We start from the raw sequence: 18,157 nt of genomic DNA on the forward strand, positions 1-18,157 counted from the left end.
TTTAATCTTTTTGCCCCTTTATGTTGTTGTTTGTAATACCTGAAATAGTTCCAAAATTTACTTTGAAGAATATGTGACTTAATAAAACTATAAATGTAAGGACATAAGAGTACAAAGGTATAGCAATTAGGAGAGTGGGTTAAGTATAAAAGAAACTGTATGCAGATGAATGGAACAGTGTATTTCCATTGATAAAACAGTGATGGAGGGAAAATTATTTATAAATATTATTGAGAAGATGAATTATTAACTAACTGAAAAAAATGAAGTTAGAACCTTGTGTCAAATGTTACACCAAAACAAGCTACCACATAGATTAAAAAGTCAAAAACATTTTAATCATAAATTTTGGAGAAATTTTTAATAAAACTTTAAAAACATATGGGGAAGCACAAAAATCAATGGAAGTGATCACAAACATTGTAAAAATACCAGAGCCAATTTTAAAGAAAAATGAGATAAGGAAAACACTTGTCTGAGTAAGTCATTAATAAGGTAGTCACCAGAAAGAGACATAAATGACCATTAATCCTATGAAAAATTGTACCTCAAATTGTAAAGGATGTAGTACAAATTTACAAAATGAGATTTTTTTTACGTACTAAAGTGCAAAAAGAAATCTAAAAAAATAAAACAAATGAATATAACAAAACAGAAACAGACTCATACAGAGAACAAACTAGTGGTTGCCAGTGGGCAGAGGGGTGGGGGAGGGGCAAAATGGGGGTATGGGATTAAGAGGTACAAACTACTATGTGTAAAATAAGTAAGATACAAGGATATCTTGTACAGCACAAGGAATATAGCCAATGTTTTATAGTAACTTTAAATGGAGTATCATCTATTAAAACACTGACTTACTATGTTGTACACCTGAAACTAATATATTAACTCAACTATACTTTAATTAACAAAAGAAATTGTAAGGATGTAGTACAAATTTACAAAATGAGATACTATTTTTTACATACTAAATTGCAAAAAAAAAGAAACCCAAAAGATATAGTAAGTGCAGATCTGGCAGCAATGAACTACATCTCACTTATTGGAGGGAATGTAAATTGAATGTAAGTTTTGCTGAGGAAAACTTTTCAGATATAGATACATAGAGATATACATAAATAGATCATAAACATAATTTAAAAGAGTGGAAAACTTAAAATTAATTTATACAGCTAATAATGGGAAATGGTTAAATGAACTGCAGAAGCAATTAAAATCTGTTTTTGAAAAATACTTAATGACATGGGAGAAGGCTCACAATAAATTGCTTAGCTCAAAATGTAGTTCTACATAGAGGGAACTTTCCTCAACATAATAAAGACCATATATGACAAACCCATAGCCAACATCGTCCCCAGTGGTGAAAAAGTGAAACCATTTCCTGTAAGATGAGGAACAACACAAGGTTGCCCACTCTCACCACTATTATTCAACATAGTTTTGGAAGTTTTAGCCACAGCAATCAGAGAAGAAAAAGAAATAAAAGGAATCCAAATCGAAAAAGAAGTAAAGCTGTCACTGTTTGCAGATTACATGACACTAAACATAGAGAATCCTAAAGATGCTACCAGAAAAGTACTAGAGCTAATCAATGAATTTGGTAAAGTGGCAGGATACAAATTAATGCACAGAAATCTCTTGCATTCCCATACACTAATGATGAAAAATATGAAAGTGAAATTAAGAAAACACTCCCATTTACCATTGCAACAAAAAGAATAAAATATCTAGGAATAAACCTGCCTAAGGAGGCAAAAGACCTGTATGCAGAAAATTATAAGACACTGATAAAAGAAATTAAAGATGATACATACAGATGGAGAGATACACCATGTTCTTGCATTTGAAGAATCAACATTGTGAAAATGACTCTACTACCCAAAGCAATCTACAGATTCAATGCAATCCCTATCAAACTACGACTGGCATTTTTCAGAGAACTAGAACAAAAAATTTCACAATTTGTATGGAACCACAAAAGACCCCAAATAGCCAAAGTAATCTTGAGAAAGAAACACGGAGCTGGAGGAATCAGGCTCCCTGACTTCAGGCTATACTACAAAGCTACAGTAACCAAGACAGTATGGTACTGGGACAGAAACAGAAAGATAGATCAATGGAACAGGATAGAAAGCCCAGAGATAAACCCACGCACGTACGGTCACCTTATCTTTGATAAAGGAGGCAAGAATATACAATGGAGAAAAGACAGCCTCTTCAATATGTGGTGGTGGGAAAACTGGACAGCTACATGTAAAAGAATGAAATTAGAACACTCCCTAACACCATACATAAAAATAAACTCAAAATGGATTAAAGACCTAAATACAAGGCCAGAAACTATCAAACTCTTAGAGGAAAGCCGAAGCAGAATACTCTGTGACATAAATCACAGCAGGATCCTTTTTGACACACCTCCTAGAGAAACGGAAATAAAAACAAAAATAAACAAATGGGACCTAATGAAACTCAAAAGCTTTTGCACAGCAAAGGAAACCATAAACAAGACGAAAACACAACCCTCAGAATGGGAGAAAATATTTGCAAATGAAGCAATGGGCAAAGGATTAATCTCCAAAATTTAGAAGCAGCTCATGCAGCTCAATATCAAAAAAAACAAACAACCCAATCCAAAAATGGGCAGAAGACCTAAATAGACATTTCTCCAAAGAAGATATACAGATTGCCAACAAACACATGAAAGATGCTCAACATCACTAATCATTAGAGAAATGCAAATCACAGCTACAATGAGATATCATCTCACACCGGTCAGAATGGCCATCATCAAAAAATCTACAAACAATAAATGCTGGAGAGGGCGTGGAGAAAAGAGAACCCTCTTTCACTGTTGGAGGGAATGCAAATTGATACGGCCACTGTGGAGAACAGTATGGAGGTTCCTTAAAAAACTAAAAATAGAACTACCATATGACCCAGCAATCCCATTATTGGGCATATACCCTGAGAAAACCATAATTCATAAAGTGTCATGTGCCACAGTGTTCATTGCAGCTCTATTTACAATAGCCAGGACATGGAAGCAACCTAAGTGTCCAGCAACATATAAATGGGTAAAGAAGATGTGGCACATATATACAATGGAATATTACTCAGCCATAAAAAGAAACAAAATTGAGTTATTTGTAGTGAGGTTGATGGACCTAGAGTCTGTCATACAGAGTGAAGTAAGTCAGAAAGAGAAAAACAAATACCATATGCTAGCACATATATATGGAATCTAAAAAAAAAAAAAAGTCATGAAGAACCTAGCGGCAAGACAGGACTAAAGATGCAGACCTACTAGAGAATGGACTTGAGGATATGGGTAGGGGGAAGGGTAAGCTGGGACAAAGTGAGAGAGTGGCATGGACATATATACACTACTAAACGTAAAATAAATAGCTAGTGGGAAGCAGCCGCAGAGCACAGGGAGATCAGCCTGGTGCTTTGTTACCACCTAGTAGGGTGGGATAGGGAGGGAGGGAGGGAGGGAGATGCAAGAGGGAAGAGATATGGAGACATATGTATATGTATAACTGATTCACTTTGTTATAAAGCAGAAACTAACACACCATTGTAAAGCAATTGTACTCCAATAAAGATGTTTAAAAAAATGTAGTTCTATGCATACTAGATATTGTGTAAATAATCAAGGGTAACAGTTTAATAAAGTAAAATAAAAATAAAAAATAACATATCACAAAATAAACATAAGGTATGCAACCACCAAATTATGTTTGACACATAATTATGCATATGTGAGTGGTAAAATATGATTAGCTCTTCAGGGTTTAGTTTTACATGGAAAGAACTGGAAGTTTATGTAAAAAGTAATAGTTGTGGGCTTCCCTGGTGGCGCAGTGGTTGAGAGTCTGCCTGCCGATGCAGGGGACACGGGTTCGTGCCCCGGTCCGGGAAGATCTCACATGCTGCGGAGCGGCTAGACCCGTGGGCCATGGCCACTGAGCCTGCGTGTCCGGAGCCTGCGCGTCCGGAGCCTGTGCTCCGCAGCGGGAGAGGCCACAACAGTGAGAGGCCCGCGTACCGCAAAAAAAAAAAAAAAAAAAAAGTAATAGTTGTATATAATGGGTATTTTTTTCAATTTTTTATCTTCACCCTTTTTAGTTTATAACCAGAAAGTAACATTTAAATAAATACTGAGTCGGTGAAACCTAAAGATATGCATCGTATTATAAGGGGTGGAATAGATTATACAGTACAAATGTAAAATCAAGTTTGTAAATTCTCCCCAAAATTCCCTAGAATTTCACTGTGATACTACAGAACAGAGCAGTGTCTTTTGAAAAATAAAAAAACATTCATTAAGTGGCATTAGTAAACCTTCCATCTGGTAACTTATTCAGAGCTTTGTTATCACATCTATCAATCTGATTTAGTTATATTTTTATCTATGAAGGTTAAAAGTTATCTTACTTAAAGGCTCAGTATAATTAAGTTAAACTCCATTAATTGAATCAAAAATGCAGTTATTAATATACAGACAAAATGTAATAAAATTAGGTGTGCTAAAGCTCTTTGATTCAGTAATATATAGCTTTGTATATATTTGGCATTGTTCAGAAGACTAGGCATAGATTTTTAAATAAAATATTATTAAATAATGTGTAAACTACTCTTATTAAAATTAGAATTTAAATGACTATTTTATAACTGATGTTACATCATTTATTTTTAGATGTTTGAATCACGTAGCTTTCATTTTAAGTAATTTGATTTATCTGAAATTAGTCAATGAAATTGAACAATGAAACTCGTTAGTATTCATCAGTTAGTATAAATGCACTTTCTTCTTTTTAATTTTGAGGCTTTACAAAACTCTCTACAAGAACAACAAAATGGCCTAAACTATCTCAGCACCACTGTGAAAGAGATGTCAAGGAAAGCGCCCTCTAATATTAGCAGGAAATATCAGTCAGAATTTGAAGAGATTGAGGGCCGATGGAAGAAACTCTGTGCCCAGCTGGTCGAACATTGCCAAAAGCTGGAGGAGCAAATGGCTAAACTCCGAAAACTTCAGGTACTTCAAGATTTTACTTTTTATATTCATTTTTTTCTTTACTTGTTTGTCTCCTAATGATGAGTTACAAAATTTAAAGACATTTAACCTCCATAGTCCCTCAAAGTCAGTGATAAGGTCAAAAGACACAAATCTGTCTCAAAGGAGTATAGTCTGCCTATTGATTTTAAGAAAACTTTAATTAAGAGTTCTGCTTCTTAGATTTTCTTTAGAATTAGTTTTTTTTTTTCACCAATACCAATAGGACTTAAACATGTTTTTAGCTCAGTAATTTTCAAAACCCATCTTTTCTTTAGTCTGGTTGTCCTCTAAATAGAGGTATCATTTAGCTTATGAATAGATAAGAAGTTATCTACCATGTAATATAGTCATATCATTTCATCAGCATATTTCACTTGTAATTTTATGTATAAATTTGACCCCATCACCTTCTACAAACCAACTTCTACTGACTTAATTTGTTTGGATAGTGCCACCTGATCACCCAAGCATTAGTAAACCAACAATTACACTGTAGTCTGAAGTTTAAAACATTTGGTGATGCAGGTAATATCTCTCTTATGTGGTAAATTATTGTGAAGAATGTTAATGCTGGGAAGAATCTTGAAAGCATCATGGCATGATGGAAAAGCATTGGAATAAGACGCCTTTGGATCTAAATCCCAGTCCAGCTACTTAGTTGTTTTTTTCTTACCTTTCACAAACCAAAAGACCAAGCAGTTTTAAATCATTCTTTAAAGCACAACATCCACATTTATGTGTCTCTACGTAGGAACATATGTGTACATGCATATACATGCATACACACATATACATAAAAATACATTTTTATCAGTACCACTGGCGAAAGAGGGTACAATTACTTGGTCCTTGCCATCAAGGAGCCCATGTTCTGGTGAAGGAGAAAGGTGAGTGTATTTTTTTCCTATTGCTGCTGTAATAAGTTGCTGCAAATTTAATGGCTTAAAGCAGCACACATTATGTTACAGTTCTGGGGGTCAGAAGTTCAATGTCAGTCTCAGTGAGCTAAAATCAAGGTATAGGCAGGGCTGTGTCCTTTCTGGAGGCTTTAGGAGAAAATTTGTTTCCTTGTCATTTTTAGCTTTTGGAAACTACATTCCTTGGCTCATGTTTCCATCTTCTGTCTTTAAAGCCAGTAGTATAACACCTTCCAATTTCTCTCTTACACTCCTGCCTCCGTCTTAATAAGGACCCTTGTGGTTATATTGTGCCCATCTGGATAACCCAGGATCATCTCCCCATCTCAAAATCCTTAACTTAATCGCATCTGCGAATTCCTTTTTGCCATATGAGGCACCGTATTCACAGGTTCCAGTGATGGGGGCCTGAACATCTTGGAGGGTCATTATTTAACCTACCACAGTAAGTAAATTAAACAGTGCAGTAAACGTTATGATAGTGGAAAGAGAAGAAAAGCAACATAAACTGGGAAAAGGGGTTATGAAATGTTCTTGGAGCATGGTTTATCTTACTACACCTTGAATAAGTAGAATTTAGGCACCTAATAAAAGAGGAAGAAAGAGTTTCTGACAAAATGGAGCAGTATGTTCAATTAACTGGAAGTAGTTCAATATTGGGGAGACAAAAGATATGTTTGGAGATTAATAAAATATGTGATTGGAGAAGTGGTCTGGGGGTAGATCGTGAATGGGTTGCTCACCATGCTTTGGAATATGAATTATAATCTAATGGTGATGGGATTAAAAATAATGATAAGGTGGAACTGTTACTTTAAGGGGGGAAAGATAAGATAATATCTGTGTTTTTAAAACATCACTTTGAGAAGAGGAAGGAGGAGAGAATAATATTGGCACCACTGTGGAGAATGGATTAGAGTGGAGTAAGACTGAAGCAGATACCAAAAAGAGCTAATGCAATAATCAAGGAGCCAGTAATAAGATCTAAACTAGGACAGTGGTGATGTGAAGAAAAGAGCAAAACTAGGCTCAAAAGATGTCAGCCAGATAATAATGTTGAAGTTTTTAGATTCAGTCAAATGCTTTTAAAGTCATTATTATTTATCATATTGAAGAGGAAAATTTCTGAGAAGCACACATTTTCAATAGAAATTTAATTAAGAAAGGAGAAAGTAGCACATCTGGAGAGCATAGTTGAATTGTAGGCAAATAAAGGAGTTTGAAAAATCATACACTTGAAAAGTAGCCCCCAAAAAGCAGCAGAACAAACAGACATTATGTGAGAAAATAATGGGATGTACTTGGCTATTTACAAATGATAAAAGATGACATTTTCCACCTGATCATTACTTCACCCTGGTCAGGCAAATGGGAAACGAAAAGCAAATTTTTTCTCTCTTTAAAGATGACAAAATCTTGTTCTGAAAGTTCTCAACTGGAGGGGCTATGTAAACTGTCAACTGTAGAAAACAGTTTTTGGAAGTTCAGGTTTAGGGAGGCTATAAAGACACCATTACATTGAGTTTACTGTTCATAGTTTGTTTTATGTACTTAAGGGCACATTCTTAGTATCATCATGAGTTGTTTTGTAACTTAAAATTTCTCTAGAGGGGGATATGATTTAATGTTCTCAAGAGCAACATCATAAAACCACATTTGGTAGTAATTTTTTATTTTTAACAATAGCAGACTTCATACACCAGTGCTCATACAGTAGGCCATAAAAATGCAGTCTTAGAGAAAATATTCTTTTCCTGAAGAGCTACATAGAGACATCCTTCAAACATGGGAATTGTTCCTAGGCTTGTGTTCAAACATATCACCGTGATGAATTGTGTTAAGATAAATCAGCACCCCAATAATGCCTTAAAATGGGTCTCTGATTTCAGAATCACATAAAAACCCTGAAGAAATGGATGGCCGAAGTTGATGTTTTCTTGAAAGAGGAATGGCCTGCCCTTGGGGATTCAGAAATTCTTAAAAAACAGCTGAAGCAGTGCAGGGTAAGATTTTTATATGATACTTTTCATATGAAGACTTTTATATGGAAAATATTATTTAGTTATATTGATGATTCTGAACCAGGGGCAGTTTTGTCCCTCTGGGGGACATTTAGCAATGTCTGGAGGCGTTTTCATTTGTGGCAACTTGGGGTGGGGTAGATGCTACTGGCATCTAGTGGGTAGAGGCCAGGGATGCATCTAAATATCCTACAATGCACAGAACAGCACCCCACAGCAAAGAATTACCCAGCCCAAAATGACAGTAGTGCCAAGGTTGAGAAACTGGGCTAAATAAGAGAGAAATAGACAAAATATTGCCTTTTACTCAACACTCACTTTACAGTATTATTTTGATATAACATGCAGTTTAATTTAAAGGTAAAGAATTTTTTGAGCTATTTGTTATATCTTATTACAGGTTATCAGTCATACTATGTTTTTCTTACCATGTGTGTTGCACTGTAGTATAAGACAACGTGTATTTTGAAATAATATTGATTATACAATTGTCATGCAGTGGGAGGAGAACAATCTAGCTCTTTAAAGAACTTTCTTTGTGAATAAAAGCTAAAAAAGCAAATCCATTTTAAAAATAACCTTCACACCATCTTGCTATAAACAATTATTGCAATACCCTGTGTTTGAAAATCAAAATTCCTTCAAAAATAATAATGTATAAAACTCATCATTTTTGCAGTTTTCTCACACGAAGTATTAAGCGTATTTACTTTTGTAACTAATATAAGTAGACTACAGATACATAATTCCCTATTTCATTCATGCCATAAAAACCACTGAACATTTTTTTGCAACATATATTTCAGATTTTAAAGGGCAAAATTCATGTGTAGTGTCATGATTCCTAATTATATGTTTCCTACCTATGTTGCATTTCAAATAGGTTGTGGTAATTTTTTCAGCTAACTTAAATTGAATTATTTCCTTAGCTTTTAGTCAGTGATATTCAGACAATTCAGCCCAGTCTAAACAGTGTCAATGAAGGTGGACAGAAAATAAAGAATGAAGCGGAGCCAGAGTTTGCTTCTAGACTGGAGACAGAGCTCAGAGAACTTAACACTCAGTGGGAGCACATGTGCCGACAGGTATGTTCAATCTCTGTGGCTCGCTTCTTTTTAATTATGATTTCTTAATGTCTCCCTTCACCATTGCCCTTTTAAAAAGTTTAGTCTCTATGTTGTTGCTTTAAAGCACAGTTAATTAAAACTAGCCTTTGTCTAGCATATAAATTATTTTCATAGTAGATATTTTAAATAGTATATTCATCTTATTGGGGTCCTAAAATGACCTTATCGCATGCAGCTGTCATTCTGAACAATAAGGCCCTTTTCTTAGGCATTATTTTTATTGAATCTTTTCTCCAGTGCATAACTTTATACAAGTAGTTGGATCAACAAAAGATACTTTTTACTTCTATACTTGGTACAGAAATAAAATGAATGAGTAATGCATGCATATGTACAAATATGATAAGTATTTTTCACTTTTGATTGTTAAGATTGACAAGTTTGGCTTCTTCAGTACGTCCCTTTCAATAAATGGATTAAGATTGGGAAATAGTTAAGAATAGCTCAGTAGAAAACATATAAAATAACTGTACATTCACATCTGAGTTCCTCAGTTTTATATAGCAGAGTGTTTTATAGATATTTATTTCCAATTTTAAGATTAAATTACGGAAGAGAAAATATTACATACACATGTAGTGTACATCAGATACTTCTTGTTCAAAAGATGAAATTTTGACCTAATGCAGTGACTGCTTTTCAGTACACTAATACCTTTTTTGAAGTTAATGATAGGTTTCATTTTACGTGTATTAGAGGCAGTCAGTCTTTCGTTATTTCTAAGTAACCTTTGAAAGTTGAAAAGAAATCATGCCAAAAGGCAAAAACTAAATTTGAAAAAGAAAGGAATTTGGACAAGTAAAAGTCAAGGCAAGTCACCCAGCTAATACCATCACTGACAAATGCTCAGCAGTTCTATTAACTCACAGATGAGATAGCCCTGGGTCAGCTAGCTTGCATTCTTCTCCTGCAGTAAGCTGGTTCTAGAAGGGATGTTCAGGAAAAAAAATATTACCTAGAGAATAGATTTTATCATTGATGTTTTCCTGGAAGGCCAGTATGAAAGGTATTTCTTTGTTGAATGCTTTTAATGGATGAATAGAAAGGACAACACCAGTTTATTTAGAGCAAGGGAGAGGACAACAGCAAAAAAAGTTTTATGAGAAAATGGGCGGGAAATAAGTCATTAATTTTCTTTTAAGTCACAGTGAGGATTTACTATTCATATCAGGTACGATGGGAAGCTATTAGACCTTTAGGTATAGAAGTGGCATCATGTAAAGTGGTTGTTTAAAAGTTTGCTATATAATCCTGTTATATGAAGAATAGACCAAAGGGGCACAAGTGGAAGCACGTAGGAATCCCAGTTATCCAGGTAGGAAATAATACTGGCAAAGAACAGCCGGGGATGTTAGTGGAGATTGAGAGACATGAAGAAATTTGAAACGTATAATCCTCTTATGACGTCATGTTTGGTTAACTGTCCAAACCTCTCCCAATAATTTTCCAAGTTCTCCCATAGAGATAGAGCTGGTTTGAACTCTTGTTGCTCTGTCTCATTACTGTTCATTGCTTTTATGTGTATTTTCCCATTATACAGTAATTAACATGAAGAGGGGCTGTGTTATTCTAGGCAAACTGGACCAAAGTGCTTGTGTGAGTCAAACTTTGTAGAAACTCTATCCTCCCTGGCCAACTTCAGCAAGCTTATCTCACTCAATGTGGTCACTCATTTTTTTTGTTTCTTCTAACCAGTTAGGCAAGTTCTTCCTTGTTATATTTTTCGTCAGGGCTTTCACACTCACATCCACCCTTGATCATTATTCTTATCCTAAGTACACATTTGTTTCTTGATTTTATGTTTTATCAGACCCCATTAGAAATGGCAGTGCTTGCTGAAGGAGAATGCTTGCAGAAAGTCCAGGGTGATGGGGAGGGAGGGATAAGCATATTCAGAGTTTTCTGTTTTGAGCAACAGTGTTGGCTACTGTGCCTTTAAAGAAGGAAAGACTGCGAGCTAAGGGAGGAACCAAATTGACTAGCTTAATAGAATGATCAGTACTTCTATCTTGGTCATGTTTATTTTGGAGAAGTAGACAGTCAAAATACATCTGGAATTCAAGTGGGGTGCTTAAATTGAACGTATAAACTATGTACACAAAAATAAAGATAACATTTATGTAAGATAACTCCTATCTCACAATGAAAAGATTTGTCAGACCCACTTCCCCAAAATATTTGGCCAAATTGGATAAAATAAAAACTCTGATGGATGGAGAAGACTTTCTTGTGGATAGAGAGGCAAACAATGTGTAAGAGCAACAGCTCTGGAACCAGATTGCCTGGGTTTAGATCTTGCCTTCACCATAAACTACTTGTGTGATCCTGGAAGAGTTGTTTAATCTCTCTGTGCTTCAGCTTCCCAGTCTTTACAATGTGATGATATTACTGCCTGCTTTATAAGAATTTTAAAATAATAATTAAATGAATTTGTGTTTGTAAGGTGTACAGATCAGTATCTAGCACAGAATAACCACTTGTTAAATAAAATAAATGGATATGAAATAGACATAAACCTACATATATAAAATTATAAAAGCATTTATAATTTCTAAATAATGTATGATTATATATTTTAATTATTAGTGGCTATAAATTTATACTAGATAGTTATCAAGAAACACTGGATTTAGAAACCAGGTGGATGTCATTCTGGCACCTTGCAGATCACTGTCTTTCCAAGTCAATACCTCTTTTGGGTGCAGTCATCCACAGACCCCTGGGTCGCTCTGCCTCATTCCTTGAGTATTTTAACAGCTGACTCACTGTTAACTCCTGTCATAATTCTTGGTGATTTCAGTATCTTCTTAGATGGTTCTTCTAGTTCCTGAGCCCTCGGTTCCTTGGTAACCGCTCCAGTGATTTTTGTCTTCCACCCTGCCTCAGCCACTCACTCCCAGCTTCATAACCTAGACATCACACCCCGCGGCCTCCAGCACACACACAATACAACCACTATGGAACCTGTATGGAGATTCCTCAAATAATTAAAAATAGAGCTGCCTTATGATCCAGCAATCCCACTTCTGGGTATATTTACAAAGGAAATGAAATCAGGATCTCAAAGAGAGATCTGCACTCCCAAATTCATTGCAACATTATTCACAATAGCCAAGATAAGGAGACAACCTAAGCTTTGGTCAGGGATAAACAGATAAAGAAGATGTGGCGCGCGCACGCGCACACACACACACACACACACACACACACACACACACACACACACACACAGTATTATTCAGCTGTGAGAAAGAAGGAAAGCTTGCAGTTTGCAACAAGCTGGATGAAACTTGAGGGTATCGTACTAGGTCAAATAAGTCAGAGAAAAACAAATGCTGTATGATCTCAGTTATATGTGGAATCTAAAAAAGCCAAACTCAAGTGAGTAGAATGGGGACTTCCAGGGCTTGCAGAGTGGCAGAAATGAAGAGATTCTGGTCAAGTGGTACAAACTTCTGGTTTATGATGAGGAAGTTCTTGGGATCTAATTTACAGTATGGTAACTACAGCTGACAGTTTTATATTCTATACTTGACAGTTGCTGGGACAGTAGATCTTTAATGTTTTCACGATAAAAAGAAAAACGGTAATTATGTGTGATGATGAAGGCATTGACTAATCCTATTGTGGTAATCATTTCACAATATATATGTGTACTTTAAACAGTGTTTTATGTCAATTGTATCTTAATAAAGGTGGGGGGAAAGGAAGTAGAATGGGGAGGGGCAGTGCTGAATGTTAGATTTACAAATTCTAGAACAGGAAACATGAAGAACTTTCTATTTTATCAAGAGGTTGATGCAATATAATCTGCTGAAACTGGCGGTCGATTGGTAAATTTAAGGCTAGAAGGTTGACATCACTAATGTGATAAAGGTGAGGGAGAAATTGTGATTTTAACCTCAATGTTTTCACAGAAACCCTTCTAAAATACGAAACCACAAAAAAAAATTCATCTCTCTCTGATCAGTTGTAGAGCTGTGGAATGTTAAATTTGGAAAAAACCTTGGAAATCTTCTGCTCCAATTGTTAGGTTAGTTAAGAAGTGGAGATAAAGAGAAATGAAGTGATGTTTCCAGGTTCACTTAGCTTGTTAGTGACTGAGTACAGGTATCCAGATTCCAAAGCTGGTGTTCTTTCCAATGCACTCATGCTGTCACCTCAAAATGAATTCCTTTTCTTTTCTTTCTTTCCTTTTAAAATAATCACTCCTGATCCCTTTCTTCTGGTTTAGTTTTATAGCATGCAATATGTTTTTTACTACAAGTCTTTGCCTAAGTTCCGTTAGTCACTCTAATATTATTGTCACTTTGCCAACTACCTCAAAAGATTATAGCAGAGTATCTAAGTAGAAATTTAACAGCTTGTTTACTTGGGCTTATTATAGGCTCATTGACTATGCAAAATAATCTTTATACCTTAACTAGTGTAATTGTTAGATACATGCTTCTAGCTGTGTCAGAATGAAACATCATTTACACTTCAATAGATGAAGCACTACATTCTCCTAGGAGAGTAAAGAAAGTAGTTTTAATTTAACTACCTTAGGCTTAGGGTGGTTGCAAAGTGTAAGGAAAATTAATATGATGATGGTTCTGTACATATTTAGTATTTGGTAAAGTACCATGAAAACTTCATTATACTAAAAGTATGCCTTATGTATTAAGACTTTACAATTACAACTCTGTTATTTAAAAGATAGAACTCTACTTAATCCCAGAGAGAAGAATAACATAATTTGATTAGAGTTATTTTTTAATTAATTAATTAATTTATTTTTGGCTGTGTTGGGTCTTCGTTGCTTCATGCAGGCTTTCGCTAGTTGCGGCGAGTGGGGGCTACTCTTCGTTGTGGTGTGCAGGCTTCCCATTGCGGTGGCTTCTCTTGTTGCAGAGCACTGGCTCTAGGCGTGTGGGCCTCAGTAGTTGTGGCATATGGGATCAGTAGTTGTGGCTCACAGGCTGTAGAGCGCAAGCTCAATAGTTGTGGCACACAGGCTTAGTTGCTCCGCAGCATGTGGGATCTTCCCGGACCAGGGCTCGAACCTGTGTTCCCTGCATTGGCAGGCAGATTCCTAGCCACTGCACCACCAGGGAAGTCCCTAGAGTTATTTTTTAAGGTAAAAGAGAAGCACTATATATAATCATTCTAATACTGAACTGAGATTTTTCCCTCAGTGTGTTACAGCAGGGTACTTTATAAAAGCTATTAGCATGCATGATTTTCTCTTAGGTATTTTAAGTTTTGCTATCTTTCTGGTTAATAAGTAATAAATTCTGTTATAAAGTTAGTATTTCAGAAATGTATGAGGCTTTACAAGGCACAAGTCTCCTGTCACACATGCTGTTTTTCAACTTGTGTTTTTAATTTAAAATTAAATACTGGATAACTTTCACTTCAGTATAGATGTATTGGTGCTATGTGGTATCCTATTCTGTGTGTGTACATGTGTATCCCACTATTTATTTAACTAACTCTCCATGAAAGCACATTTGGGTTTGTTTCCAATATGTTGCTGTCTCCAAAGCTGAATTGAATAGTGTACATACAACTTTGTACACTTCGTTTTGTATGATTCATTCTTTAAAGTGGAAGAGTAGACTCAGATTTATGAACATTAAGAAATTTAATGCATTTTGCCAATTTACTGTCTAAAAGGTTGTACTATGTCAGATATTTCCCTCAACGGGTATAAAAACTTTTCTTTTCCCACATTCCTGCTCAAACTGGGCATTTTTGCTAGTTTTTTCCAGTCTCATATTTGAAAACATACTAATTTAATTTAATTTGCTGTTATTTAACTATAAATGATACTGAGCATCTTTTCACATATATATGGCCTCATTTTAATTTTATTTCTGTGAATTACATGACTATGTCTTTTATCCATTTTCTATTTTTTTCTTTTTTATGAGAGTTTTCTGTAGGTATATGATTATTAAGTTCCTAGGATATTTGAACTTGTAAAACAGCATCAAAGAGCACAAAGAATTTCTACTTCTATTGTGTGCCAATAAATTTACTCTTCCAACTGAAACAATGTTTTTCTTTATTCTCCATTTGCAGAAATGCATTACCATACACAATAGCTAAATTATGGTCTTAAGAGAATCTGTTCATTATGCCAAGGAAATGCCTATATCTCATTTTAACACTTAGGTGAAATTAAGTGTATCCAATTGCTATGACTTACTTTCCTCCTTCATGTAAGCTTTTTACTTCTTGCTTCATCTTTTGTATCTAAGCTTTCTATTATTTACAGATTTGTCAGTAATAATATAATGGTAATGTTTTGTGACTTTCAATATTCATGCTTTACTTCTTGGTTTGTTTTATGGAAGGTCTATGCCAGAAAGGAGGCCTTAAAGGGAGGTTTGGATAAAACTGTAAGCCTTCAGAAAGATTTATCAGAGATGCATGAATGGATGACACAAGCTGAAGAAGAATACCTAGAGAGAGATTTTGAATATAAAACCCCAGATGAATTACAGACAGCAGTTGAAGAGATGAAGGTAAAAGAAACCAAATAAAACAAATTGTGATTCTGCACAGTCGGCTCTTTTCTTGGTTTAATAGTAGAGGTTGCTTTTTGATTGATTTAGCTTCAAGTTTGATATACATTGCGTAGAATGTTTAAACTTTTTATTTATTAAGTCTATGCATTGTGGTCACAACATAAATATTGACAATCACGGTTTGGAGCATTTTCCCCTTGAAATTATGTACTATTAAGAGATTGGAATCAGCTACTCACATTAGATGTTTCTAGCTGATGCAAATTCAAACTGGAAATATGTCAAAGTGTTATTGAAATGACAGTTGGAAATGTCAACAGGCTGTGTTAATTTGGTGGTTTAAAGGGTTTCTTAGAATTTGGGAGTACTAAATATTTTAGCTGATGGTCTTTAATATGGATAAAAGGACTGTGTTTACATGAACTTCTCTTGAAACGATAGGATAAAAAATACAACATTGATTTAGGACCAAGGAAACAGGTATGTAGAAAGGACTGGGAGGTGAAGCTTGGTAATTGGATCTACACAACTGCATTTCAGGATGGCCCCGGACAACTCAGTAGTCAGTGTAATCCTGTATTTTTTCATGTGTAAATCATCTCATTTTATAACTTGAAAGTATCAACTGAGGATTGAAACTTAAATGTAAGTAAATTGCCTAGCTCAGAGTGAGCACTCAATGATTTGCAGCTATAATGATACTTATTATCTTCATGTACTAGCAATAACACATTTTTTAACCACATTAGCCTAGGTGAATTATTAATACATATTTGTTTGGTTTGAGGCCTCATGATGGAGCAGAATCATTTTGGAGCTAGACACTTGGGTTTAAAACCTGCTTTGGCCCCTTGCCAACTGTGTAAACTTGGGCAAGTTGCATAAGCCCAGTGAGCTTTCATTCCCTCATTTGTGAACTGGATATCAAAATACCTGATTTTCAGAATTATTTGAAGGGTGAAACATAAAAGTCCTAATGTAGTACACAAAATAGATGCCCCAAACTAGTTAATTATTATTACCATTATTATTATCATTGTTGTGTGGTAAGAAATTAATTATATGCACTTTATTATATATTTTATATGATTATTCAATGAATATTGTAATTAATAGTAGAATGTGCCCACATGAAAACTCAGATGCTTAAATATCAAAGATATCATATGGCTTTAGTCACATGGAAATTAAAATTGAAACATATAAGGAAGACTATATTTGGATAAACAGTAATAGTGTCTTTGAGTATTAAAAACTACAGAATCATTCTAATCTAAAAATACCATACATCATTCATTTATCAAGAAATATTGTATACTTACTGTCAAACACCCTTCTAGACACAGAATACAGTAGTGTGCAATACATAAAAGCTACCTGACTTCTTGGAATTTTCATTCTAGTTGGGGCGGGGGGGGGGGGGTAGGCAATGAATGGAGAAATTTAAAAATTCATTTGAGATCATGATGATTTCCCAAAAAAATAAACCAGGATTGTGAAATAAATAATAACTAGAGTGCAGGTGGCAGTTGGAGGTGGTGAGATGCTGTTTTAGAAAGGGTTGATTTGTAGGGCATTTGTGAGGAATTATATTTAATCTGAGATAAGAATCATAAGAAAAAGCCAACCTTAAAAATGTCTTATGGGGCACATTCCATTCTGAGGGAAGAGCTCCTGCAAAGACCCTAAGGCTAATTGGGAAGAGAAAGAGGCCCACCTGCCTGAAGAGAGTAAAACAGGATAAATGACCTGAGGTGATTTGTAGGGGCTGAGTAGATATCTGCTAACACAGGAGCTTTGTAGGATACGGAGGGGTTTTCATTCTTAGTGAAATGAGAAAGCCATTGGAAGGACTATAATGATTTTAAGTTTGACTGTGGGGAGGTCCCCATTAAGGAAATTATATCATTATAGAATGTGAGAGCTGGAGGGTACTTTGGAAGGAAACTAGTCCACACTTCCTCTGTGCAGATCAGAAAACGGAAATTCCCAGATGGGTCAAATAATTTACTCATAGTCACAGGCTTTATCTGTGGTAGAATCAAGAATATATTTCCCTCTATCCCTATCCCATTCTAAGCTGTTCTAAGCTATGATATGCCATTCCATTCCATTCTGTGAAGCATGTGCCACCCCACTTGCCTTTCCTCGCACGTCTCAATTCCCTCATGGCTTTTCTCGCCATCTCTTGTAATGCTGCATAGCCACTACTTCATATCCCTAAGGAGATAATCAGCAGTCAGCTTGTGTTCAGCTGTTCTGTGTTTCCTGGTTCCTTTGTTTGGATCTGGCCCTCTCCCCTCATTCCTTGAACACTTTGCTTATCTGGTAACCACTCAGTCAGATCCCTTTTCCTTTTCCAGTACTGGAGAGTAGACTGTCTCAAATTTTTTTAAAAAGTTATACACAATCCCTGAAATGAGTGGCCCAACCAATCAGTTCACACTGATTTGCATGTTTAAATAACAGGTTTAGCTACAAAACTGGTGCATATGGGGGTAATATTGAAAAG

General features: G+C 35.3%; 1 protein-coding gene across 1 annotated transcript in view; it reads left to right on the forward strand.

The window, feature by feature from the left end:
* DMD (dystrophin) overlaps window positions 1–18,157 on the forward strand; it is a 2,123,521-nt gene that overhangs the window by 735,987 nt on the left and 1,369,377 nt on the right. The window contains exons 23-26 of the mRNA XM_060138437.1: window positions 4,832–5,044; window positions 7,872–7,985; window positions 8,933–9,088; window positions 15,472–15,642. Of these exons, the coding sequence (XP_059994420.1) occupies window positions 4,832–5,044; window positions 7,872–7,985; window positions 8,933–9,088; window positions 15,472–15,642 (654 nt within the window). The remainder of the gene's footprint in view (window positions 1–4,831; window positions 5,045–7,871; window positions 7,986–8,932; window positions 9,089–15,471; window positions 15,643–18,157) is intronic.

The sequence above is a fragment of the Lagenorhynchus albirostris genome, chromosome X (genome assembly GCF_949774975.1).
Source record: "Lagenorhynchus albirostris chromosome X, mLagAlb1.1, whole genome shotgun sequence".
Classification (NCBI taxonomy): domain Eukaryota; kingdom Metazoa; phylum Chordata; class Mammalia; order Artiodactyla; family Delphinidae; genus Lagenorhynchus; species Lagenorhynchus albirostris.